The sequence below is a fragment of the Triturus cristatus genome, chromosome 5_1 (assembly GCF_964204655.1).
Source record: "Triturus cristatus chromosome 5_1, aTriCri1.1, whole genome shotgun sequence".
Classification (NCBI taxonomy): domain Eukaryota; kingdom Metazoa; phylum Chordata; class Amphibia; order Caudata; family Salamandridae; genus Triturus; species Triturus cristatus.
The window spans coordinates 46961291-46986614 of NC_140587.1; the positions used below are offsets into that span (position 1 = coordinate 46961291).

At 47.7% G+C, this 25324-nt stretch overlaps 1 protein-coding gene across 2 annotated transcripts in view; it reads left to right on the plus strand.

The window, feature by feature from the left end:
- The window catches only part of CPSF1 (cleavage and polyadenylation specific factor 1), a 514820-nt gene that overhangs the window by 977 nt on the left and 488519 nt on the right, over positions 1–25324 (plus strand). For both annotated transcript variants that reach the window (XM_085604356.1, XM_085604357.1), the window contains exons 2-3: positions 23985–24180; positions 25199–25226. In XM_085604356.1, the coding sequence (XP_085460482.1) occupies positions 24037–24180; positions 25199–25226 (172 nt within the window). In that variant the 5' untranslated portion in view covers positions 23985–24036. The remainder of the gene's footprint in view (positions 1–23984; positions 24181–25198; positions 25227–25324) is intronic.

The window sequence follows — 25324 nt, forward strand, 5'->3', positions numbered from 1 at the left end:
TGCCTCTCTCGTTCCAATCTGCTAACTTTCTGCTTATTAGCGATGTCGCCAACCAATTATAGTGTCTATTACGATATTAACATGTGCATTATAGGATAAATAAAGATCATATAAGTTACTGTGAAATTAATAATAATTTGTTTTTCCTCCTATAGATGTGTTATGGGATGCATGTTTATGTACAACATCCCATTTATCCGATTTGTTTTAGAAGTTAAAAGTATAAAAATATGAACTCCTAACTAACTTATAGCTGATGTACCATGATCATGCTTTTATTTGTACGAAGAACTTGTGCTTTTTAGTAAGTATAGTCGTGGTTATGGTTTTACTACCACAATTTATGTTGTTTAGTACACATAATTTTTTTATTTAACCCCTTCGCCGCGGCAGGAATTCCGCCGCGGCGCTTGGGGGGGGGGGGGGGTTTGGGGGCAGTGCGGTGGTGCGGTGCTCGTGACGGAACCGCTCCGTCACGAGCCACGGTTGAGCTGTGCTCATGACGGAGTGGTTCCGTCACGTCTCCGCCCACTGCGCTAATCGCCCGCACAGGCGCCGCGTGGGCGGAGCGTCCGCCAACGGCCGTAGCATGACGGAACCACTCCGTCATGAGCACAGCGCAACCGTGGCTCATGACGGAGTGGTTCCGTCATGAGCGGGGAAGGGGTTAATACGATTTTATATAGCGTGCACATTACCCGAAGGTGTCAGAGCGCTTTACAAAACAACCAGTTGCGTTACATAAGGACTTGGGATTACAAGAGTTACATAAGAGATATAAACAGAATTTTTTTTGCAAATGTACCCGTTGTAAAGTTACTCAAGGAAGAAATACAAACCGATAAACTCTAAAATCACATAGGAATGGTAGTAAGTACAATGATCTACTACATATACTAGTGGTTAGAGTTTTATATATGTGTGTGTATATATATATATACACATACACATACAAATTGCAAATTCACTCAGGATTACATTTTAACAGCGATTAGGCTTGTTACCCATGTTCTCCACAGCCATGAAGAAGTTTCATGCTTGGAATAAAATATGTTGGCTGTCTAGCTGGTTGAATAATGATTGACTAGAATACTGAATAAAGAATGAGCAAAGGATTAGGAATACAGAATCTGCTTTTTGACTTTGGAGTGACTGAATCTATGCATACTTCTTGTTGAACACTTGTCTGAGTGCACGCTATTGGTTGCTATTATATATCTGCCACATAGCGCTGTGTGTGCTACAAAGGCAGAGGGTTCTGTGAGTGACTGTGCCCAATGTTTGTTCCAGATGCTGCACCAGATTGACTCGGACACAGTATTGTATTGTATTGTAATTGCATTTGTATAGCGCTTACTACCCCTGATGAGGCGTCAAAGCGCTTTTTCGGCGAGTAGCACGCTACTCCGGGACCCATAGAGGATTAGTGTTGAATTAGTATAGTGAAACATGCAAGTACATTTTAAGTGGTGGATAGGTTAGTCAGTTATTTGGATTCAGAAGGATAGAAGAGGAAAAAAGGTTTGTATTTATATAGTGCCTGTTACTCCTGATGGGCGTTGAAGCGCTTTTCTGGCGAGTAGCACGCTACTCTGGAATCCATAAAGGATTAGTGTTGAAAATTAGTTTCGTGAAAAATGACGTAATTTGAGTGGTGGAGATGTTATTTGGATAGAGAAGGGTAGGTGGCCGGATAGAAGAGGAAAAGAGGTTTGTATTTATATAGCGCTTTCTACCCCTGATGGGGTTTTGAGGCGCTTTTTTGGCGAGTAGCACGCTACTCTTGAACCCATAAGGATTAATGTTGCATTAGTATGGTGAAACATGAAATTATTTTGAGTGGTGGATATGTTAGTCAGTTATTTGGATTGAGAAGGGTTGGGAGGGGTAGAAAATGGAAAAAGGTTTGCATTTATATAGCTCTTGTAACCCAGATGGGTTGTTGAAATGCTTTATTGGCTAGTAGCACGCTACTCTGGAACCCATAAAGGATTAGTGGTGAATTAGTATAGTGGAATATGGAATTTGAGAAGTGAACATGTTAGTCTGTAATTTTGATTAAAAAGGATAGTGGAGGGATGAGAGTGTAGGAGTTTTTTTATTTGTATTGGTTTTTTTTAGGTCATAGCAGTAGGAGGAGGCTTTTGAATGAGTAAAAAGGGATTTTGAAGGGGAAGAGTTTAAAAAGGTTTTTTGGGGGGGATCGGTCTAGTAAAAGGTGTCAGATGATGCAAGCAGGGGTAGAGTAGGAGAGAGTCTATAAAGGGTTATTTTGGGGATCATATTATTGGTATGGGGGTTGTGATAAATGAGAGAGTGGATGTAGAGGATATATTGATAGATGTATAGGGTGAGAGATAGGGTAGTGCATTGGAAAGAGTAGTAGAAAGAAGTTTGAGATGAGTCAGCAAGTTGGGCTAGAAGATATATTGAGAGAAGTATAGGCTGAGAAATAGGGTAGTGCATTGGAAATGCCAAAATTAGAAGAAAGTGATAAATATATAGATCCATAAGTACAATGAAATTATATAGATGCATAAAGGAGGTAAGTATATGTAGATTAAAGATATTGATAGAGGTACAGAATGAGAGATAGGGTAGTGATTTGGATATGCTTTTTCAGGAGAAAAGTAACAGACACTCAGATCCAAGTACATGGAGGTACATAGATGCACAATGGAAGCAAGTACATGTAGACCAAAGATGATTATTTTTTACAACATAATTATTTTACATGTTTATACAAAGCAGTACACAAAGATAGGTACATATCTATAGTGGAAAGAAATGCTTATATAAAGAGGGATATGCTGTAAATTTCTGTTTGCGTATGGTGCTTATGTGGGGAGGAGCCAATTCCTGAGTAGTTTTCTGAAGATAAGGTGGTTGTTGGTGGATCTTATGTTGGGGGGGTAAAGAGTTCCATAGTTTGGCTGCTTGAACAGAGAAGGATGTGCCACCCATGTTTTTTTTTTTTAGGTCTCGCGCCTAGCGGTGCACTGCGTAGCAGTGCTCACGCAGCGCGATGCATTTTGTAGGTGAAAAACGGGGAATCTGAGCTGAGCTAGGAATCGCACACGCTCGTGCGTTTCCTTTTCAGCTTCCCCATTGGCCCTAGCGTGCGTCTTTTAATGAAAGACAGCACACTATTGGCCAGAGGTGGGCGCATTGCTCCGCCCACGGCCTATTGGTGTCTATTCCGCGCTTGGTGCACGTAATAGACACCAATAGGCCATGGCTCGCAGTGGCGCGCGCACCACTCGCAGGCTTCTTCTGTATTTGGATCCATTTCACGGGGAAGCAACGAAATGTTCAAATGGAGCGGTTTGTCCTGCTTGCTCCCATACTTCTCTGCAGCTCTTCCGATCACTTGTTTGACGTTCATCTGAACTTACTCTTTCGCTCTATCGACCACACTGCTGTCCTCATCATTACTTTACTGAGTTCCTCAACCCTTCCCCTGATGCAGCGGCGGTCCCATTTCTGCTTACATTCGTTTGATCTCTCTTATGTTCTTCTCATTCTCCCTACCCATCTTGTCCACCCTCTTGGCTCACCTTGCAGGGGAAGTAGAAAGACGTGGCCACCTTCTGCATAGCCATGTTGCGGATGTTGCCTGCAAGGGGCCCCCTGCAGGCGGGGCAGCAGGTCAGTTTCAGGCGACATGGGTTGCAAAGCAGGTGCCCCGCCTGGCACTGCAGGATTGGAGGCCGGGGGAGACGGGACCAGGCTACTGCTGCCTGTTGCATCTCAGGTGTGTGCAGGGAATGGCGCCTCCGCCAGGGCGTCCCTCGGTCTCAGGACGAGACCTCCGCGTTGTCCAAAGAGGCCCAAGTGAAGGAGAGCCAGTATTATTTTAGCTTCCGCTTTGAAAGTAGGGGCTTCCAGTCCAGTTTGAGGGCTTGCCTCTCCATGCATTCACTCACCCTACATCTGTGCATTCCCTCATTTGTCTGCGTGAGTGGTCGGTGCCTGCATTCATCCACTGTGCGCCCAGCCTGCCCGCATTGACTCACTCATCCACCGGCCTGACTGACAGCTCTCCTGTGCTCTACTCTTGTGGTGGCTCCAGAGGCCGACCCAACTGTCCCTGGAGGATGCGACGGGTGGAAGGGGCCGGTTCGAGAAAACATTCGTACCCAGGTGGAGGAGGGTGCACGCGACCCCTGCACTGTACTGTCCTCGGACGACGGGCAGAGTGGGCCCAGCAACTGGGTGGCTGCAAGAGAGGACCCCTGTGCTCCAAGCGTGCAGGGTGAGTGCGCGTGCAGGATTCGGTTCTGCACACTACATGGGCGTGTGCACATTTTGCATAGGGGTGTTCATGTCCACGCGCTCTGCCTGACTGTTCGCGGAGTACTGCCCAGCTTGTACACAGACCATGTGCATGTTATATGTACAGTGTTAATGTGTGCGGATAAGTCTGTCACAAACTATTGCATAATTTGTGCGCGGAACATGTGTTTGATACGTGAGTGAGTGTGAATGTCCGTTTGAGATGTAACTCGCAATGTGGCCTTTTTCCTTTGGAAAACATCAGTGCTCGTTCTGTGCAGCGAGCGGGCCGTGTATGATCGGGTTCTCTAGTCTTGTGTGTTATATCGTTAAACATATACGACACTTTCCCTTTGCACTGATGGTTAATGTTCCCTGTTTTACGTGCACGGTTGAACGTGTGTCTGTTGCGTACCCTGTGCATAGTACAAACCTTGCAATCTCTACCCACAACCTACAGGTGCTAGTCGTCAATACCAATCGCTCCGAATAGCCCGATGGGGTGAGGGTCGATATTTTTTGTCCCCGACCCTTTGTAGAATTCATACGGAGGGGGGTCAGCCACGTGCATCCAGTGCACAAAATACATGCACGCTGTAATCGCTTTCAATAGCCCTGTAACGTGATTATGTGATGTATTGTGCACATCAGACCACTGTGCCCTCAACGTCTGCGCACAGACAGCCCGTGTACATGTCTGTGTCCAAGCAGAGTACATCCGTGCTAATTGGTCACGCGGTCTACATACGGTATTTCTGTACATAACAAGTGCATACAACCTTTGCTTAGCTAGTTATTTTTGCCGAATCACGTGCATGTATTTTTCCGTGTGATTAGCAATTACATGCATGCGTGCATAGTGTGCTTGCTTGCACATTGAGTGTGTGTGCAGTATAGTCTGTGCACATGTTGGAAGCTTGTCAGTTGCCTCGATTCAGAAGGAGAGATGCCCACTGTGCACAGAACACGTGCTTGTTTCAAAGGGCGTGTCCACATCCACTGGCACAGCATGCACATTTTCTATGTAGGCTAGTAGTGGTCAGTATTGGCATTGCTCAAGTGCCCTGCCACCAGGGAAACCTCTGAAGCTTGGAAACACAGGGCACCTGCAGATTAGAAATATACATAAAGCCGTTGTTATTGCTATTAATCACTTTAACCTAGAGTGACAACTCTCTTCATAAAATGCTCATCCCACCCCGTTAGCAGCGACCACATTTTAACTAGGCTTGTTGTGCTATTGGCATTAATAAATAATGCAACACCAATAGGTCAAACTTTAATAATGCAAGACCTGTTGCATTGCAAATGCTTGTTCTTGTATCTTGGGATTTTGAGGTGAAGTGCCACTCTAGAGCGGAGGTTCCTATGATGCATGTGTTTGGTGATTTTATTCCTGATAAAGAGAGGTCCCATATCATGTATGACTTTTTGGGTGATACAAAGTAGCTTGGATCTTCTGTCAACCGGTAACCAATGCAGGGCTTTCAAGGCAGGTGAGATGTGGTCTTGCGGGATTTTCCAATATTTTTGGGACATTCCAGTTGAAGGAGTATTTGTGTGTCATCTGCATAGTTATAGCACGTAAGGTGAATGTTAGACCTGGCACCTAGGCGTGAGTCTCCCTTCCACTTTTTTGTCGCTGTGCCTCATGTGTTTTGCTGGTGTTAGCTGCTCAGAGCACTGTGCCACTGCCAACCAGTGCCACAGTGCAAGTGCTCCCTATTTAAAAATGTATATGTTGGTTGGATTCCATGATTGGCTTATTTGGTTTACTTTCAGACCCCAGTAAAGTGCACCAGGAGTGCCAGGGCTTGTAAATACAAATGCTGCTGGTGGGCTTGCAGCACTGGTTGTGCCACCCACGGAAGCGGCCTGGTAAAATGTATCTAAGGTCTGCCATTGCAGAACCTGCGTGCAGTCTGGTACTGTCATGCTGACTGGGTAAGTGCACACACTTGCCAGTCCCTAAACCTTCCCTTAACTTCATATCAGTTACCCCTATGGTAGGCCCAAGGGCAGGGTGCATTGTAAGCATAAGGTAGGACAAGCCCTGATGTGTGTGGCATGTCTTAATAGTGAATTACAGCCATTTTCGTTTTTCACTATTGTAAGGCTACCTGTTCTCCATAGGCCAGAATGGGCTGTTAGAATTGTTACATTCTATGATCCTAACAGACCCAGGGAACATGGTAGAAATTAGAGTTTAGTATGCCTGAACTCAGAATAATAAAATACATCTTTTAGTAAAGTTTATTTTAATATTCTGTGTTTGCAAATACCACTTTTAGAAAGTTGGTATTTGCTTGCTTGACCATTTCAGCCCGCCTCTGCTATGATGTGTATCTGCCTGTCTGGTTGTGTGAGTGACAGGGCTGGGGAAACCCAGAGGGGCAGGGCTAGGTAGCCTGGTGGTGAATAGGAAGATTGGCAGTCAGATGGGTGGGAGGAGTACACCTGGGCTCTGAATAGGGTTGTGCTCTGCTACCACAATGCTGGCTCCACCTCCTGCGGAGCGGCTGATGGCTCTGCCCTGCAACCTGAATAGAAAGGCAGAGTCATGTCAACAGAGTGCTCAAGAACTGGTTTGGACTGGGCAAAGGCCCCTCAACCCCAGAGGAACAAAGGAATTAGGGGTATAGGTATTGGGACCCTGCTCCCAAGAAATTAGATCCTGCTGAAACAAGAAGAACCTCTGCCAGAGGAGAAGGAACTGGGAAAGCTGTAGGAGGAGTACTGTCCCTGACCTGGGGGATTGGCCTGCAGTGGTTGCCTTGCTGCTGAAGGAGAGGAGAAAGACTACTAAAGACTTTGCTTCAACTTGTGCTTTAAAAAGATCTCCAAGGGCTTGAACTGAGCTTGTCCCCTGAACGACCAGTGGACTTCATCCCCAGCTCCCCAGAGTCTTTTAGAAGTGCCTGCTGCTGTTGTTGGGCCTTCTGAGGGACTGCGTGTCGCATGGAGCTGGAAGCGCGACGCAAGGAAGAGAAGCGTGCCGCCATCGGAGCCGCTGTCGTCGCATCGAGCGGAAGCGTCTCGCATCATTCCGGAAGTGTCTCGCACCGCCGAAGAAGCGTGTCGCCATCGCAGCTGTCACATTGCACCGCATCGAGAGAAGAGTCTCGCATCGAGGAGGAAGCGTGTCGCCATCGCAGCCATCGTAGTTGTCGCATTGCACCGCAACCAGAAAAGCGCCTCGCATCCACGGAGAAGCGTGCCGCCGTCGGAGCTACTGTCGTCGCATCTCGCAGAAGGGGTTTCGCCGCTGCAGCATCGCATCGAGCGGAAGCGTCTCGCAACGTCGGAGAAGAGTGCCGCTGCCAAGGCCGCTGTCGTCGCATCTCGTCAAGGGTGACGCCGCTGTAGCTGACGCGTCGAGTCTTCTCGCAACATCGGAGAAGCGTACGCATCAGGAAGATCCCATCTTTATTTCTTTTGCACCAAGAACTTCAATGCATCTGCATCGCTGCAACACTTTCGTTGCCCTGTGTGTCGCATCTAAGGTACATTGACTTAAAGTGTCGCATTTAAGAACTTAAGAGAAACTAAGCAATCTTCTACCAACTAAGCAACCGTATTGTGTATTTTTAATCGTTTAATGGTCTTGTGATAATCCTATATAAAGAATCCTTATTTTTAATATAAATACCTGTGTGGTGTCCATTTGTAGTGTTGTCACTTGGTTACTGTATGTGTTCACAAATGCTTAACCTAAACCGCTCTGAGATAAGCCTTGTCTGCTCGCGCCAAGCTACCTAGAGGGTGAGCAGGGGTTGTTTTAGTAGTGTAACCCCTTACCCTGACTAGAGGAAAGGTTCCCTGCTTGTCACAAGTAACTACCTGTGCCAACCAGAGAACCCGGATTCTAACATTGGTGGTCAGCGGTGAGGATTCTGGACCTGCATTTGTGACTCATGTACAGTGATTGGTGAACACTACTTAGTGAGTGCAGACCTTAATTGCAACCAATACTTGTTGGTAGATTTCTTTTTGGGACTTTCTATTTTTGAGTACTGCCAAACTTAACCATGGTGGAGAAAGCAGCGTCCGTAGTCTCTGTGAATACTGAATGGGAAGAAGAGAAACTGGACAGCTACCCGTTGAGACAGCTAAAGTTCTTCTGCAGGAAATTTAAAGTTTCTACAACTGGATGTAAAAACAAGGCAGAGTTCTACAAGGCGCTAAGGGCCTGGGTAGAAGCAAGGAATGCCATTGATGATGATAATGCAGATGAGCAGCTGGATGGGCCAGTGGGCTCAAGAGGAAGGAGAACCCCTTCCCCTGCTGGTAGCAGTGTTTCTAACCACAGTCTATCTCCAGAGGAGCTGGCAGATAGAAAAGAGTGTAGGATGCATGAATTGGAGCTGGCCAAGCTCAAGTTAAGTGGACAGTTAGAATTGGAAATAGAGTGTAGAAAGTTAGCCCTGGAAGAAAAGAAGCTACAATATGAACATGAAAAGGTTTTGAGGGAGATGGAGCTGAAAGCCCAGAGTCTAGAAAAGGCTCCCTCTGGTGGCATCACACAGTCAGTGCAGGTGGAGTCAAGGGTGTGCATACCCAAGGATGTAGTAAAGGAATTTTAAAAAAATGATGACATAGGGCAGTGGTTTAAGGCCTATGAGGTAGCCATGTCTTTCCACCGGGTCCCTGAGAAAGATTGGGGAGCGGGGTTGTGGGGACGGTTCCTTAGTGAGGGGCAGGATACACTGCTGGATTTGCCTTCAGATGATTATAATTCCTATCCCCATTTGAAGGCTGCTTTGATGTCTAGGTATGGGTTGACCCCTGAGTTGTATATGCAAAGGTTCAGGGGTTGCACCAAGAATCCAAACAGTACGTATGTTGAATATGTGACTTTTATTTGCAGAGCACTGGATGGTTGGGTGAAGGGTAGCAAAGTTAATGATTTTCAAGGGCTTCTTGATTTAATGGCATGGGAGCACTTGTCTAGTAATTGTTTTCTGAGCTACGCCAGCACCTGATTGATAGTAGGCTGACTAACCCTAGGAATACTTGCTGATGAGGCGGACCGCTGGGTCAGTACCAGGGTCTACAAGGGTCAAGTGGGAGATTCCGCCAAAGGTGGGCAGGGTCCCCAGTAGAGGAGTGGGGGGGGGGATAAGGGTAAACAGAGGGAGTTCCAGAAGAGGCCCCAAAGTAATCCCCAAGGGAAAGGTTCTCAGCCTCCCCCACCACAGAAACCGACCGGGGCCCCGACAGGTACACCTGTTCAGAAGGGGCCCATCAGATGTTACAAGTGTGGTAACATGGGGCATTTTGCCTCTGATGTGAAGTGTCCATTGTTTGGTAAACCAGCACCCACTGGTGCTCCATCACCGGCAGGTGACTAGTGTAGCCCTGGGGGAGGAGATGGGTGTCCAAGGTGGGTGGGGTCCCACAGAGATGTCCCTTGTCTCCTTAGGAGACCGTGAAGTGGTCCCCCAAACCCAGCTGCCTGAGAACACTAAAAAGTACAGGCAGTGGGTGACCATAAATGGCCATAGGGTTGAAGCTCTCAGAGACACAGGAGCCAGTGTGACGGCTGTCAAGCGCCACCTGGTGTCTCGGGAGCAGGTTGTCCCAGGAGCATTCTATCCGGTTGTTGCCGCCGACAACACCGAGAGTCACTGCCCAGTGGCTCAGGTTCCCTTTCAGTGGGGGGGGGGGGGTCTCTGGTACTCTTCAGGTAGCTGTGAGGACCGCCATGCCTGTAGAATGTCTGTTAGGTAACGACTTGGAGAGCTCACCTTGGGCTAAGGTGGAGCGGAGTGCTCACCTGGAGATGTTGGGTATGCCGGATTGGGCGTGTGTCACCACACGGTCCATGGCAGCCAGTAGAGGTACTCAAGAGGTCCTGGAGCCTGAGAGGGAGGCCCAGGGACCGGCCTTAAAGAGAAGGAGCAGGGGGCGCGGGAAGCCAGCCCCTGAAGTTCCCACGGTCCAGGAGGGAGCAGACCTTGAGGGGGATGCCTTGGAACCTACAGGGGAACAGATAGCTGAACTGGGGGACCTGCCTGAGCTGACCCATTGGCAGAAGGAAGAAGGGCCCTCCAGGGAAGAGTTCTGCAGGGAGCAGAAAGAATGCCCTTCTCTTGTGGGTATGCGGCAGCAGGCTGCAGACCAGGCCAACGGTGATCAGTCCGGAACACATTTCATTTACTGGGAGAACGACCTCCTGTATTCTGAGCCTAAGGTTGCTGAGCCTGGGTCAGCCCATGTGCTGGTGGTACCCCAGCGCTTCAGAGCCTTCCTACTGGGGCTGGCTCACGATGTACCCTTAGCAGGACATTTGGGGCAGGACAAGACCTTTGAAAGGCTTGTCACCTACTTCTTTTGGCCCCAAATGCGCAGTAGTTCAGATACTCACTGCAGAACATGCCAAACTTGCCAGGCAAGTGGGAAGAGTGGAAGGAAGCAGAAGGCTCCACTCCAACCATTCCCTGTGGTCGGTACCCCATTCCAGCGAGTGGGGATTGACATTGTAGGGCCACTGGACCCCAGGACAGCGATGGGCAATAGGTTCATCCTGGTCCTGGTGGACCATGCCACCCGGTACCTGGAAGCCATCCCTCGGAGGACAGTGACGGCCCCCGTGGTGAGACGTGCGCTGATGGGAATTTTCTCCTGAGTGGGATTCCCTCTAGAGGTGGTGTCTGACCGAGGTACCAATTTCATATCTAAATATATGAAATCCCTTTGGCAAGAGTGTGGTGTAACCTACAAGTTCACCACACCTTACCACCCCCAAGGAAACGGGTTGGTTGAGAGATTCAACCGAACCCTCAAAGGCATGATAATGGGCCTGGAAGGACCCATGAGGCGTAAGTGGGACGTCCTCTTACCATGCCTCCTCTTTGCTTACAGAGAGGTGCCACAGATGTCTCTAGGGTTCAGTCCCTTTGAGCTTCTGTATGGACACCCAGTGAGAGGACCTCTAAGTCTGGTCAAGGAAGGCTGGGAGCAATCTCCCAGGAAACCTCCCCAGAATGTATATAGCTACATGCTGGCCTTCAGAAACCAGACTATGCGTTTCAGGGAACTTGCTGACGCAAACCTGGAAGCCAGCCAGGAGGAGATGAAGCGGTGGTACGACCAGAATGCCACTCTGGTAGAGCTTCAGCCTGGACAGAAGGTATGGGTCTTGGCCCCAGTGGAGCCCTGTGCGCTCCAGGACAAGTGGACCGGTCCCTTTGAGGTGGTGGCGCGCAAGAGTCCTGTTACCTATTTGGTGGACCTGAAGTCTCCTAGGAACCCCTTAAGGGTCCTATGTGTCAACCGCCTCAAGCCCCACTTGGAGAGGTCCCAAGTGGGCATGCTCTTAGCGACAGATGCTGGGATGGAGGAGGAGACCGAGCCTCTTCCTGACCTCCTGTCAGCCAAGGAGCAAGATGGGTCAGTGGATGGTGTCATCCTCTCTTCCGCCCTGACCCCTGAGCAACAGAATGATTGTCGCCAGCTGCTGGGACAATTTTCTGACCTGTTTTCCCTGGTTCTCGGTGTCACTGATTGGTGCGTCCATGATGTGGACACTGGGGATAGTACACCTGTGAGGCACAAGGCCTACAGGGTGACTGACAGGGTAAGGGCCTGCATCAAGGAGGAGGTCTCCAAGATGTTTGCCCTTGGGGTAATTGAGTCCTCAAACAGTCCTTGGGCCAGCCCAGTGGTCTTGGTCCCGAAGGCTGCAGCGCCGGGAGCCACACCCGAACTCCGGTTCTGTGTGGACTACAGAGGACTCAATTCGGTCACCAGGACTGACGCACACCCCATCCGCAGAGCTGATGAGCTCATAGATCGGCTAGGAGCTGCCAACTACCTCAGCACGTTTGTTTTAACGTCTGGGTACTGGCAGATCGCCTTGACCGATGGGGCCAAAGAGAGGTCAGCATTTTCCACCCCTGATGGGCATTACCAGTTCCGGGTTATGCCCTTTGGGATGAAAAATGCCCCTGCCACCTTCCAGAGGTTGGTCAACCAGGTGTTGGTTAGGCTGGATTCGTTCAGTGCAGCATACCTGGATGACATCGCAGTGTTCAGCTCCACGTGGGAGGAACACCTGCGCCACCGCTGGGAAGTGTTGATGGCGCTGCGGAGGGCAGGCCTCACGATCAAGGCGAGTAAGTGCCAGATCGGGCAGGGTTCGGTGGTGTACTTGGAGCACCAAGTTGGGAGTGGCCAGGTGGCACCCCTTCAACCCAAGATAGAAACCATCCTGAATTGGGAGTCGCCCAAAACCCAGACGGAGGTGAGAGCCATCCTAGGTCTCACCGGGTACTACAGGAGGTTTGTCAAGGGGTATGGCAACATTGTTGCCCCCTTGACAGCGCTGACTTCAAGGAAGCAGCCCAGGAAGGAGGTTACTTCCACGAGAACAGAGATGGAGTGCCATTGAGCGTGAGGCATTTGCTGTGGTCTGGGCGCTGAAGAAGCTAAGACCATACCTGTTTGGGTCTCACTTCCGGGTTCAGACAGACCACAGGCCCCTCAGATGGTTGATTCATATGAGGGGTGAGAATCCAAAGCTGTTGAGGTGGTCCATTTCCCTACAGGGTATGGATATCATGGTGGAACATCGCCCTGGTACAGATCACGCCGATGCTGACGGTCTGTCCAGATTTTTCCGCCTTAGTGATGAGGAACTCCCTGGGGTAGGGTAGTTCTTCCCACTTTTCAGCTGGAGGGGACACGTGTTAGACCTGGCACCTTGGCGTGAGTCTCCCTTCCACTTTTTTGTCGCTGTGCCTCATGTGTTTTGCTGGTGTTAGCTGCTCAGAGCACTGTGCCACTGCCAACCAGTGCCACAGTGCAAGTGCTCCCTATTTAAAAATGTATATGTTGGTTGGATTCCATGATTGGCTTATTTGGTTTACTGTCAGACCCCAGTAAAGTGCACCAGGAGTGCCAGGGCTTGTAAATACAAATGCTGCTGGTGGGCTTGCATCACTGGTTGTGCCACCCACGGAAGCGGCCTGGTAAAATGTATCTAAGGTCTGCCATTGCAGAACCTGTGTGCAGTCTGGTACTGTCATGCTGACTGGGTAAGTGCACACACTTGCCAGTCCCTAAACCTTCCCTTAACTTCATATCAGTCACCCCTATGGTAGGCCCAAGGGCAGGGTGCATTGTAAGCATAAGGTAGGACAAGCCCTGATGTGTGTGGCATGTCCTAATAGTGAATTGCAGCCATTTTCGTTTTTCACTATTGTAAGGCTACCTGTTCTCCATAGGCCAGAATGGGCTGTTAGAATTGTTACATTCTATGATCCTAACAGACCCAGGGAGCATGGTAGAAATTCGAGTTTAGTATGCCTGAACTCAGAATAATAAAATACATCTTTTAGTAAAGTTTATTTTTATATTCTGTGTTTGCAGATACCACTTTTAGAAAGTTGGTATTTGCTTGCTTGACCATTTCTGCCCGCCTCTGCTATGATGTGTATCTGCCTGTCTGGTTGTGTGAGTGACAGGGCTGGGGAAACCCAGAGGGGCAGGGCTAGGTAGCCTGGTGGTGAATAGGAAGATTGGCAGTCAGATGGGTGGGAGGAGTACACCTGGGCTCTGAATAGGGTTGTGCTCTGCTACCACAATGCTGGCTCCACCTCCTGCGGAGCGGCTGATGGCTCTGCCCTGCAACCTGAATAGAAAGGCAGAGTCATGTCAACAGAGTGCTCAAGAACTGGTTTGGACTGGGCAAAGGCCCCTCAACCCCAGAGGAACAAAGGAATTAGGGGTATAGGTATTGGGACCCTGCTCCCAAGAAATTAGATCCTGCTGAAACAAGAAGAACCTCTGCCAGAGGAGAAGGAACTGGGAAAGCTGTAGGAGGAGTACTGTCCCTGACCTGGGGGATTGGCCTGCAGTGGTTGCCTTGCTGCTGAAGGAGAGGAGAAAGACTGCTAAAGACTTTGCTTCAACTTGTGCTTTAAAAAGATCTCCAAGGGCTTGAACTGAGCTTGCCCCCTGAACGAAGTCCCAGGACCAATGGACTTCACCCCCAGCTCCCCAGAGTCTTTTAGAAGTGCCTGCTGCTGTTGTTGGGCCTTCTGAGGGTCTACGTGTCGCATGGAGCTGGAAGCGCGACGCAAGGAAGAGAAGCGTGCCGCCGTTGTAGCCGCTGTCGTCGCATCTCGCAGAGAGTCGCCGCTGCAGCATCGCATCGAGCGGAAGCGTCTCGCATCATTCCGGAAGTGTCTCGCAACGCCGAAGAAGCGTGTCGCCATCGCAGCCATCGTAGCTGTCGCATTGCACCGCATCGAGAGAAGAGTCTCGCATCGAGGAGGAAGCATGTCGCCATCGTAGTTGTCGCATTGCGCCGCAACCAGAAAAGCGCCTCGCATCCACGGAGAAGCGTGCCGCCGTCGGAGCCGCTGTCGTCTCCTCTCGCAGAAGGGGTGTCGCCGCTGCAGCATTGCATCGAGCAGAAGCGTCTCGCAACGTCGGAGAAGAGTGCCGCTGCCAAGGCCGCTGTCGTCGCATCTCGTCAAGGTTGATGCCGCTGTAGCTGACGCGTCGAGTCTTCTCGCAACATCGGAGAAGCGTACGCATCTGGAAGATCCCGTCTTTATTTCTTTTGCACCAAGAACTTCAATGCATCTGCATCGCTGCAACACTTTCGTTGCCCTGCGTGTCGCATCTAAGGTACATTGACTTAAAGTGTCGCATTTAAGAACTTAAGAGAAACTAAGCAATCTTCTACCAACTAAGCAACCGTATTGTGTATTTTTAATCGTTTAATGGTCTTGTGATAATCCTATATAAAGAATCCTTATTTTTAATATAAATACCTGTGTGGTGTCCATTTGTAGTGTTGTCACTTGGTTACTGTATGTGTTCACAAATGCTTAACCTATAACGCTCTGAGATAAGCCTTGTCTGCTCGCGCCATGCTACCTAGAGTGTGAGCAGGGGTTATTTTAGTAGTGTAACCCCTTACCCTGACTAGAGGAAAGGTTCCCTGCTTGTCACTAGTACCTACCTGTGCCAACCAGAGAACCCGGATTCTAACAGTGAAATTGATTGATCAGTTCCAGTAACGACTTCATGTAGATGTTGAAAAGCATGGACGAGATGCTAGAGCCTTGAGGGACTCCTGCTTTTGTGGAGTATGGTTTGGACGAGAAAGGTGGTGTATCCATAACATTAGTTCTGTTTCGAAGTTAGGACGCGATCCAGTCTAGAGCAGTTCGCTCTATGCCGCTTCATAGAGTCTTTGTTGCAGAGTGTCATGGTCAACCGTGTCAAAGGCAGCCGAGAGTTGCAGTTTACTATATTCTTCTGGTCATCCCAGATGGCAGGGAGGGCAGATTCAGTGCCTCTTCCCGGAAGGAATCCTGTTTGGAAGTCTGAAAGTATGTCATTCTCTTCAATGAAATGTGACAGCTGAGCGAACACTGATCTTTTGATCAGTTTAACCAGGAAAGGTCCATTTGTAATGGGTCTGTAGTTGTCAGGGTTTAGCGGGTCCATGTTTTTTTTCTTCAGTAAAGGGCGTATGTGTGACTTTTTGAGCTCTTCTGGAAATATTCCAGTAGTTAAGGAATCATGTCCTCTTACTGGAGTGGCAGCAGAGGTTGTTAAAAGAATTGTCTTGAAAGTTTGTGGTGGATAGGGTTCAGAAGGGCTGCCTGCAGGCCTGCTTGCTTTGACCAGGTCCATAAGTTCATCGTGTGAGATGTTGGAAGGAACGGAGAGGCTGGGTTAGAGTATTCTTGGATTGTTATTTTGCACAAGGGTTAGTGCTGGTGCTTTGTTTCTGTTATAAGTATGAATCCAATGTGTCTGCTTTTCCTGTGTAATGATTTGCCAATTTGTCTGTGAAATCTTGAGTTACAGAATGAGTTCCTTCTAGGAATTTAGGTTTGCGAAATTCATTGAGTATTTTATAGAATTCTTTATTTGCACATTTAGCATTTTGAAATCTGTCTGAATAGTACCTTTTCTTAGCTATTTTGATAGCTGACTTGCATAATCTGTTAATTTTCTGTAGGTGAAATTTGTCTTGTTTGGTGTTGGTTTTGAGCCAGGCACGTTGCAGTTTTTTAATTTGTTTTATGTCTTTTCTTTCTATGTTTCTCCAAGGCGCTTTTTTTCTTTTGTTCTGTTGTGTGGTTTTGAGTGATATCAGGATGTCAAAAGCTTCCTGTAGCCACTCATATAGATTTTGAACAATTTGTTTCCAGAATTGTACTGGATATTAGTTGTGTTTCTAAGTTTTCCAAATTGAGTTTGTTCCACGGCCGATAGGTGGATGGATGTAAGGTAGTTTTCGGTGAGTCGCATAGTGTTGTTTTATGTTGGAAAGCAAGAAAGTGGTGGTCTGACCATGTGACTGAAGTTATAGTTTGAAAGGTAACTAGTTCAGTATTAGCAAAAATGACATCTAGGATATGTCCACCGATGTTTGTGGACAATCTGATGCAGGTTCAGTGCGTCTAGGCCAGTGATTGTTTTTGGATGGGTCATATTGGGTTTGTCAAACCAAATGTTGAGGTCACCCAGAACGCATAGGTTGGAGTGTTTTGTTAGGTTTGAAACTGTGTCTAGAAGTGCATCTGGGAATGTCGCCTTGCTAGGTGGAGGTCTGTAAAGGAGCAGGAAGTTAAAGGAGGAAGACGGTGTAGGATTGTATCTTGTTAGAAGAGCCTCACAATTCTTTATGGAGATGTCGTCAACTTTAGTGATCTGTAATGTTTGCCTGAACACAACAGCTAGACCACCTCCTTTTTTGCCTATACGATTTTGGGTGATTGTTTGATAGCCTAGAGGAACGGCTTCATGCAGGACTGGAGCCATATCATCTCCCAACCATGATTCAGTTATGAATAGTATGTCTGGTTTTGTATCTGTGAGTAGGCCGTAGATGTGATGTTTGTTTTTAGAGCGGGATTGAGCGTTTATTAGTAGACAGTTTAGAGAATGGTCTTTGGTGGTAGTGAGACTTTGTTTGGTAGAAGAGTGATCAGTATTGTGTGGGTTTGTAGCAGGTGTGTTTCTAGTGCTGGCATTAGCTGTATTAGGATAGCAATTGTGTAGCTGTTCTGCATCATGTTCCTCATCCAGCATGCTAAGAAGGCATTTTGATGGGTGTGTATGTGGTGGAGATTGTGTTTGAGAGTGAGTTGGTGTGCTGTGTTGTTTTTGTGGTGTAACATTGTTGTGCAGTAGACATGGGGAAGCGAAGGTGTGAGGTGTGGCATGTTGCTTATATTGTTTGTGTGTGTTTAGGGCAGAAGGTGTATGAGTCAGGGGTGGTGGTGCAGCATGTGGGTCATGTAGTAAGGTTAAAAATTGTCCAATGGATGAGAGGCGGTTAGAAGAGAGTTGCTGTGTTGCTGTATCTGTGTTAGGTGTGGTGGAAGAGAGAAAGCTTGGCATTGGAGTTTGTTCCTTTGTGTGGTTTGAAAGGTGGGTGTATGTTTGTATTTTGTGATGGTAAGTATTATGAGGTGTTGCGCTATGAAGATCTTGTGCTGGTGTGTGAGATATGTTTTGTTTTTGAGGAGTAGTGAAAAGGGGTGCTGGTGTATTTGTTTCATGCAATGGATGTGTTTGTATAGTATTGTATGTGAGAGGAGGTTGTAAGGTAGAGTGGGTGGTGATGTGTTTGAGAGTAGCGTGTATGTTGTGTGTAGGAGGGAATGAAGTGGTGGTAAGAGTGTTTGTCTTAGACTGGTTTGTTGCAAGAGTTAACAAGCATTTGCAATGCAATAGGTCTCGCATTAATTAAGTTTGAGCTATTGGCATTGCTAAATATTGCAACACCAATTGCAACAAAAGTCTAAATAAATAGTAGGCCAAAAAAATGTGTATTTATTTTTGTAGCAATGGTGGCATGCTGCGCTTTAGATGAATATGTTTAAAAGTAAAGTGCGCCATACTGCGATTGCTACAATAGTTAATTGTGGATGCGTTAACAATTGATGTGTGCACTGATGGCTGGTGGTGTGTGTGCCTGTAGAAATTGTGCACTGATGGCTGGTGGTGTGTGTGCCTGGTGGAAGCGTGCACTGACGGCTGGTGGTGTGTGTGCCTGGTGGAAGCGTGCACTGACGGCTGGTGGTGTGTGTGTCTGCCTGGTGAAAGCGTGCACTGACGGCTGGTGGTGTGTGTGTGCCTGGTGGAAGCGTGCACTGACGGCTGGTGGTGTGTGTACTTGGTGGAAGCGTGCACTGATGGCTGGTGGTGTGTGCCTGGTGAAAGCGTGCACTGACGGCTGGTGGTGTGTGTGTGTGCCTGGTGAAAGCGTGCACTGACGGCTGGTGGTGTGTGTGTGTCTGGTGAAAGCGTGCACCGACGGCTGGTGGTGTGCGTGTGTGCCTGGTGAAAGCGTGCACTGACGTCCGGTGGTGTGTGCCTGGTGGAAGCATGCACTGATGTCTGGTGGTGTTTGTGCCTGTAGAAACTGTGCACTGATGGCTGGTGATGTGTGTGCCTGGTGAAAGCGTGCACTGACGTATGGTGGTGTGTGCCTGGTGAAAGCGTGCACTGACATTTGGTGGAGTGTGCCTGGTGAAAGCGTGCACTGACGGCTGGTGGTTTTTGTGCCCGGTGAAAGCATGCACTGACTGATGGTGTCTGTGCCTGGTGAAAGTGTGCACTGACGGTGTGGTTGTGTGTGGTTGTGTGTGTGTGGTTGTGCTTGTGGTTGGGTGTGTTGTGGTTGTGTGTGTGTGGTTGTGTGTTTTTGTGGTTGTGTGTGTTCTGGTTGTGTGTGTGCTTGTGGTTGGGTGTGTGGTTGGGTAGCGGGGACTATCAGTTGTGCGATATCTGTCATTGCACCTATAAAAGGAGTGTGGAGTTACTACCTCGGGCAGTGTAAAGCCATGGGAACTGTCACGAGACCCTCTGTATCATTCCAGTGGGCTGTGGCAGGCCTGGAGTCGGACTTGTGTTCTGTGTTTGCCGCAGGGCATGTCGGACAAAGCTGGCAGTCACCACAGCCACTGCCCTCGTCCGGCCTTGCTGTCTTTGATGTGCCTGTATAGGTTGCTTTCATCTTTCCTGCTCTCTGCTTTCAGTTGTTTTTCTCTGCTTCCTCTACTTGCAGCCACCCATTTGTCCGAGTCTCTTGATCTTTAGTTTCCCCTCTCCCTGTGATCTTTGATAAATGGTATCTTCCTCTGCCGCGCCAAAGTCTCTATCGTTAAACCAGTGGGGAAAGGGCTGCTTTAGTCGCAGAAAGCAAATCCGACAGCGAGTAACTGGGATGAAACCTTACTTGAAAATCTTCCAGGGGCTGGAAAATTAGAAATTACAAAACCGACACCGAACCGAACATATAGGTCAGAAGATTGATTTTCACAAGGTCTGCCATTCTGCCACATCTGATACAACACTGCGGATTGTCTCTCATGTTCATGCTACGGTTGTTTCACGCATGTTTTCAGTGGTCTCGATTAGATAATTCTGCTCCTTTGGACCAGTGAAAAGTGACATTGTGACTGACCATCCAACAGGACAGCTTGTACACAATATTCATCCAGTCCCCATTGCACTAGTCTTCTGTAAACATCTGCAACAAAGGCAAATGAGTGAGGTACTTTTATTTTGTTAATGAGCATTGACAAAGCCAATAGGCCTGACTTGCATTTGGAGCCCATGATTGCTACGGTGAAAATACAAAGAATGCAACAATTACTTTTCGTGTCAACGTATGTATGAGATAAACAGTTTAATGTCTGAAGATTCAATTTCCCTTTAAGATGCAGAATAGTCCCTTCTGCACTGCAGTCCAAGCACCCCATAGGAGGCGAAATGATCCACTGAACAGTCCTGACCGTACTTATGTGGGGCAGAGACAAAGACCCCTCTATGTATATGGGAGAGAATTGTTAACCACTGGTCTTATAGACTGATGCACTGTGAAGCCAGACCTAAAAACGAGTTTAAGCTATTGGCATTGTAAACGACAATGCCTTTTATTTGTTTTAAAAACAAAAAACGAAATAAAAGGCATTGTTATTTGCAATGTCAATAGTTTAAACTCTCGTAAATGCGAGACCTATTGCATTGCAAATGCTTGTTTTCAATGTAATCAAATGAGCACTAGCCACCACGTATCACAGTAAGTTAGAAAAATTGTCCGGTGAGGTAAACGCTCAGTGTTGACATCTGCGGAAAGCTGAATGTCATTAGTTCGAATCCTAGCTACGTCCGCCCATCCCTTACTCCCAAAAAAGTAGTGTAAATTATGTACGGGTAAATATAATCAACAACACCTGTTATTTACAGAGCTAAGAAACAGCCGAGGTGGTATATGGCGTGCTATAAAAGAGCAAGCTTTTGTTATTTCTATATCGAGCGCTGAGGAGGAGTTTAAATATCAATTACAAATATAGCTCTAATTTATGTGGAACTGCATTCATACTACATTTACTTCAGAAATCCATGTGTCTGCTATTCCTGGCAGCTAAGCCCAGCATGGCCCTCGATGACAGTTGTGCCATCCATTGCACCTTCCATAAAACATATTTATTCCCGAGTAGTTTGGTTTTATCACAAGAGACTTTACAGTGGCATTATTTGTCTAAATGCATAAGGCATTTCACTGCTCCCGGGTCATGGGTCGTGTGAATGTAGCGGACGGCCTAGTAAATAACTACGAAACACTCCCACGTGAAAATAGTCTACAAAGACATCCAAAAATATAAAGGACACCAGGGTGGACGTGAGAGGCCCTTGAGTCCCATCCCTCACTGTAACTCATCCAAGCAGTGAGCGGGATCATATCTCTTTAAAAACACAAGCAATGTAAACTTGTAAATAAAAAAAGCGAAGAAAGTTCTGCAGCAGTGCTTCAGTTCTCCCCCATGCCCACTTCACTGCCCTCCTGCACTTACCAGCTTAGGCATTTAGTAGGCCAGGAGGGGTCAGCCGGTACGAGGGTCCCACGCTCTGCACCTCTCTTGCAGCTCTGCGCCGTAGTATGCTCATGCACTTCCCCAACATGGGGTCTGGCTGCAACCACCCACCCACCCATCCGCGACATCCTTCCGCCATCGCCACGCGTTCCCGGACGCGTGACTGGCTTCAGTGACCGATTGAGTGTGCGGAGGGCGCTGGACTAGATTAGCTGCTCTCGGCGCCACGGCTGACTCCCCAGCTCAGACACGAGAGCGAATCTTAAGCACGGCCCGAGGCAAAGAGCAGCAGAGGGGGGAACCTCATGGCAAATAATTAAATTAACGGAGCGCGGTGTGCCTGAAGCGGGTGCCGCGCTCCGAAATACAGTAAATAAGCCACATATGTGTCTCGCTACCCTTCAACAACAAGCAAAACAGAAAGCAGCTCCGGGCTGGGGAGGAGACCTGGGAGGCGAGGGCTGCCTGCGCATGCGCAGTACCTGTTACTTTCGCGTGCAGCTGGTGTGGGAGCTGAAGTCCCGGGTCCCAGGAGGGGGCTCGGGTGAAGAGCGGCAGATAGCAGTGCGGGGCTCCCATGCATAAGGAGAGAGCCCCGCGTCGTGCTGGCAGTAGTGGAGCTGGAGTGCTCCGGAAGCCGCCGTTCAGAAGGATTCCCCCCGCAGACCGGGTGAGTGGGATTCTCCATATGTCGAAAGTGAAACTAAATGCTGGCTTGCGAGGGAAGAGGGACAGGAGATGTGCACGCCGCGTGGCTGTAGGCGCGTACACCAACTCAAATCCGCCAAAAGCCTGCGCGTGCACAGCTCCTGTCCCCCTTCCGAGGCAAGTCAGCAACAATAGATCTCGCTGGCGATAGCAGCGCTGCGTTCGCCAGGCGAGACCTAAAAAGTGTGGCGCCATGCAGTGTATGTGTTGTGCGTTAGTGTTATTATGGTAGAAGGAAGAGGAGGGTGTTGGTTGGACAAATGATGGTAGTACCCTAGTTTACCCAAGCTACTATTATAAATCGGTTGTGTAATAGGGATTTTGCCCAAAGTGTTACTTCTTGACCAGGACACCTCACTGCTAACCTTTGATACTGGCTGTTTATTGTTAGTGGAATATTTGCCTTTTTATCTTCAGTCCATGATATGTCTACTAGGTCTTTCTGGTAAATCTGAGTAGTATGTCACAACTGGGTCCGGCAAGAGAGTGGGTGCATGAGGTGGGAATACTCATTTTGTGGTCTCATCCCTAATTGCATGTTGCCCCTAAAGTTGTAAGCTGCTCAACAAGGTTATCACTAGTCTGTGCTGCTGTTTTCCCCTTCTCCGTGTGTGCCCTCACCTATGCTACTCTCCAGATTCCACCACCATCCCCCCTAATAGAATCTATTAGGCCTTTTAACTGGTGTCCTAACATAGTTCTATTTGGAGTATCACAGGACAGTCAGTGGTCTACCTGCAACTCGGAACATTCACAGGGGCCATACGTGACCCCTTCTTAAGTGGACACGTACGGCCTCTTGATCTAGTCTTGCATGGACATCAGAGACCCCTACTTGCCTTTTGGGCCTTCACATGATTGGAAAGCTTCAGGCAGTCTGAGGCAGCATGAAGGACAGTTTCACAGTGAATGGGTGAAAAACACATCCTGCATCCTAAGTACCTTTATTGAACCGCATAGTCAAACATCAAGTGCCTTCCTTTATCCTGCAGAAATCTGAGAATAATAACCTTGAAAGAGCTCTCCAGTCATGACCGCAGGAGCCTGTTCTAATTGCTTTCATGAGCTCTGCTCACATATCTGACTTTCAAATCATTGTTGCAGTACCCATACCACATTCAAATAGGTTTATACCAGTGCTTGCAATTTTAACTCGCATCATTACTGGCTGAACCTCCTTGGTTCCTGTAGCAGAGTGTACCGAAAATATCTGATCTGGTGCTGTCCATTGTAACAAACCTCTCTACCCTAATAGGGGTAGAGTTAACATAGACCTTTAAATGTCATGGGTACTTCTCTTCCTTCCACCAATTGCTCTGCAGTAAAACATTCCCTTGCCTCTTGTAGACACCTTAAGTCCGTTACGTACCAACAGATCACCATCTGAAAATAAAGTTTGATCGTAGTGCATTGAGCAAGTCTTTGGGACAAGCTTCCTCAGCACACAGCACTTCCCTTTTCTTTGTATTCATGAACGTTTATCTTCCCCAGTCCAGTCTTCTTTGCAGATGCGATGATTCAAGGCACAGATAACGTGCGAAAAACAGTTGCTTTTGTGTTATGCGTATTAGGATTATGATTCCCGCAATAAAAAATATACCTCTATTTCATTATCCAATTCCCTGGACTTCACTTTCATAGTACATTTAAAGATGGTTTCCAAGCTACTAGAATGCTTAGTTGGGTTAAATATACATCTGGAATCAAGACTGTCAGCCCCTGTAAATATGTAGAATGTTCTCCAGCCCTGTACTGGGTGTGTGTACGTCTGGTGTACAAGGGAGTCCAGCTTTTAGAAATGGGCACATTTCCATCTGAGTTCTTGTTTCTTAGCTGTTGATTTTTCAGCTGTGATGTTTGTCCATCTAATGTATTGTGTTCACTTGTAGGGTGAGGTATATTTCTGTGTGAATGCTTGTGCACGTATGTGCTTACACAGCAGCAGAGTTCTCAACTGGAGTATACTTAAAATGGAATCCATACCACAGATGAGTGTGCTGCTGACGCAGATATATATTTGGGATGTACAATGGTGCATACTCATTGGAATGTACATAGATGATGGCCAGCTAGAACATGTGGCGATCCAAATTTGACAACTACTATCCTACATTGATGTGGTACTTTTCTTTTATTTCCCAGGTGACCTGGCTTTCCTTCTAGTTCGGGCTCCTTGGCACAACCACCTCCCAAGATGTATGCAGTATACCGACAGGCTCACCCACCCACCGGGGTAGAGTTCTCCATTTACTGCAACTTTTTCTCCAACTCTGAGCGGAACCTGGTTGTGGCCGGAACCTCCCAGCTCTATGTGTATCGTCTGAACCATGATGTTGAGGTATAATTTTTCTCTCTTGCTGAGGCTTTTGCCTGTCCAAAAAGTCCAGGCACACCTACATTTTCTTGTGATGGGGAAGACGTGTAGGAGCTCTTTGAAGTCCATAGTCCTGGCCCAAAGGGGTGAGGATTTTGGTGCATATAGCCTGTGGATCTGTGGTTAGTGATGGGTATATGATGAGGGTTCCATGCATGATTGGCTGCCAACATCATCAGAGATGTTTGTAAAAAGGCAGGGGGGAATCCCTGCTCTTTCCCCTCTGAGGAGGTTCTCTTGCACTGTTGATATGAGCATGTGCGTTTTGCATAATAGGATCCTACCTGATGAATCCGCTTTTCTGAGCGGTGAAACCCGAATCTTTCTTTTATAGGAAGACTTTCAAGATCTTGTTTAAAAGGTGAGAAAACGGTGTCAGGCAGGATGTCTATGTTTCATAGCTCCCCTTGCATCACAGCAGCTGTGTCCCTGTGGCAGACATCTTATGAGTATTGATTGTTCTTGGTCTTCTGGAGTTGCTAGGGCAGGAATTGAAGGTGAAATCCGTCTGCTCTGTACATCAGGAACACTCTGTTTACTGACACATCTTTGCATTTGTCAGTAAAGAATGCTCTTTTACTACAGTTCTTCATCAGTCTAAGGCCAAGTACATATTGACTTGCTCATGAAGGCCGCTTTGTGACTGAGTGTTTTATTTGATGTTTTCAGCCTCTCGAATAGATTTTTTTTTGATGGTGCTGTTTCCTAGTGCCTCTGCAGGGAGCTTTCACCACTGCTCCTTCTACACAAACTCCGCACATAACCAGGAAGCTCCTGGTATAAGGTGATCTCTCACTGATATATTTTGAGTCTGCGATGTTATGGTATTTTATGACTGGGCCTTGAATAAGACTGAACCAGTCAGACCAGGCACTAAACACTGCAGATGCTGTTAAAATGCTTTTTCCATTTGCTGAGTATGTTCTGCTCATGCTGATTTTTTTTATTTTTTTTTAAATTTTTTTTTTTTGTTTCCTTCCAGAGCTCCAGCAAAGGAGACAAAAGTACAGGTAATAACAGGGGGGCTGTGTTTCTTGCAGTGTGGGAGAAGGTTGGGGACTGCTGGTTCGGTTTGCCCATGCGACCTGCCCTTGGATAACCCAAACCT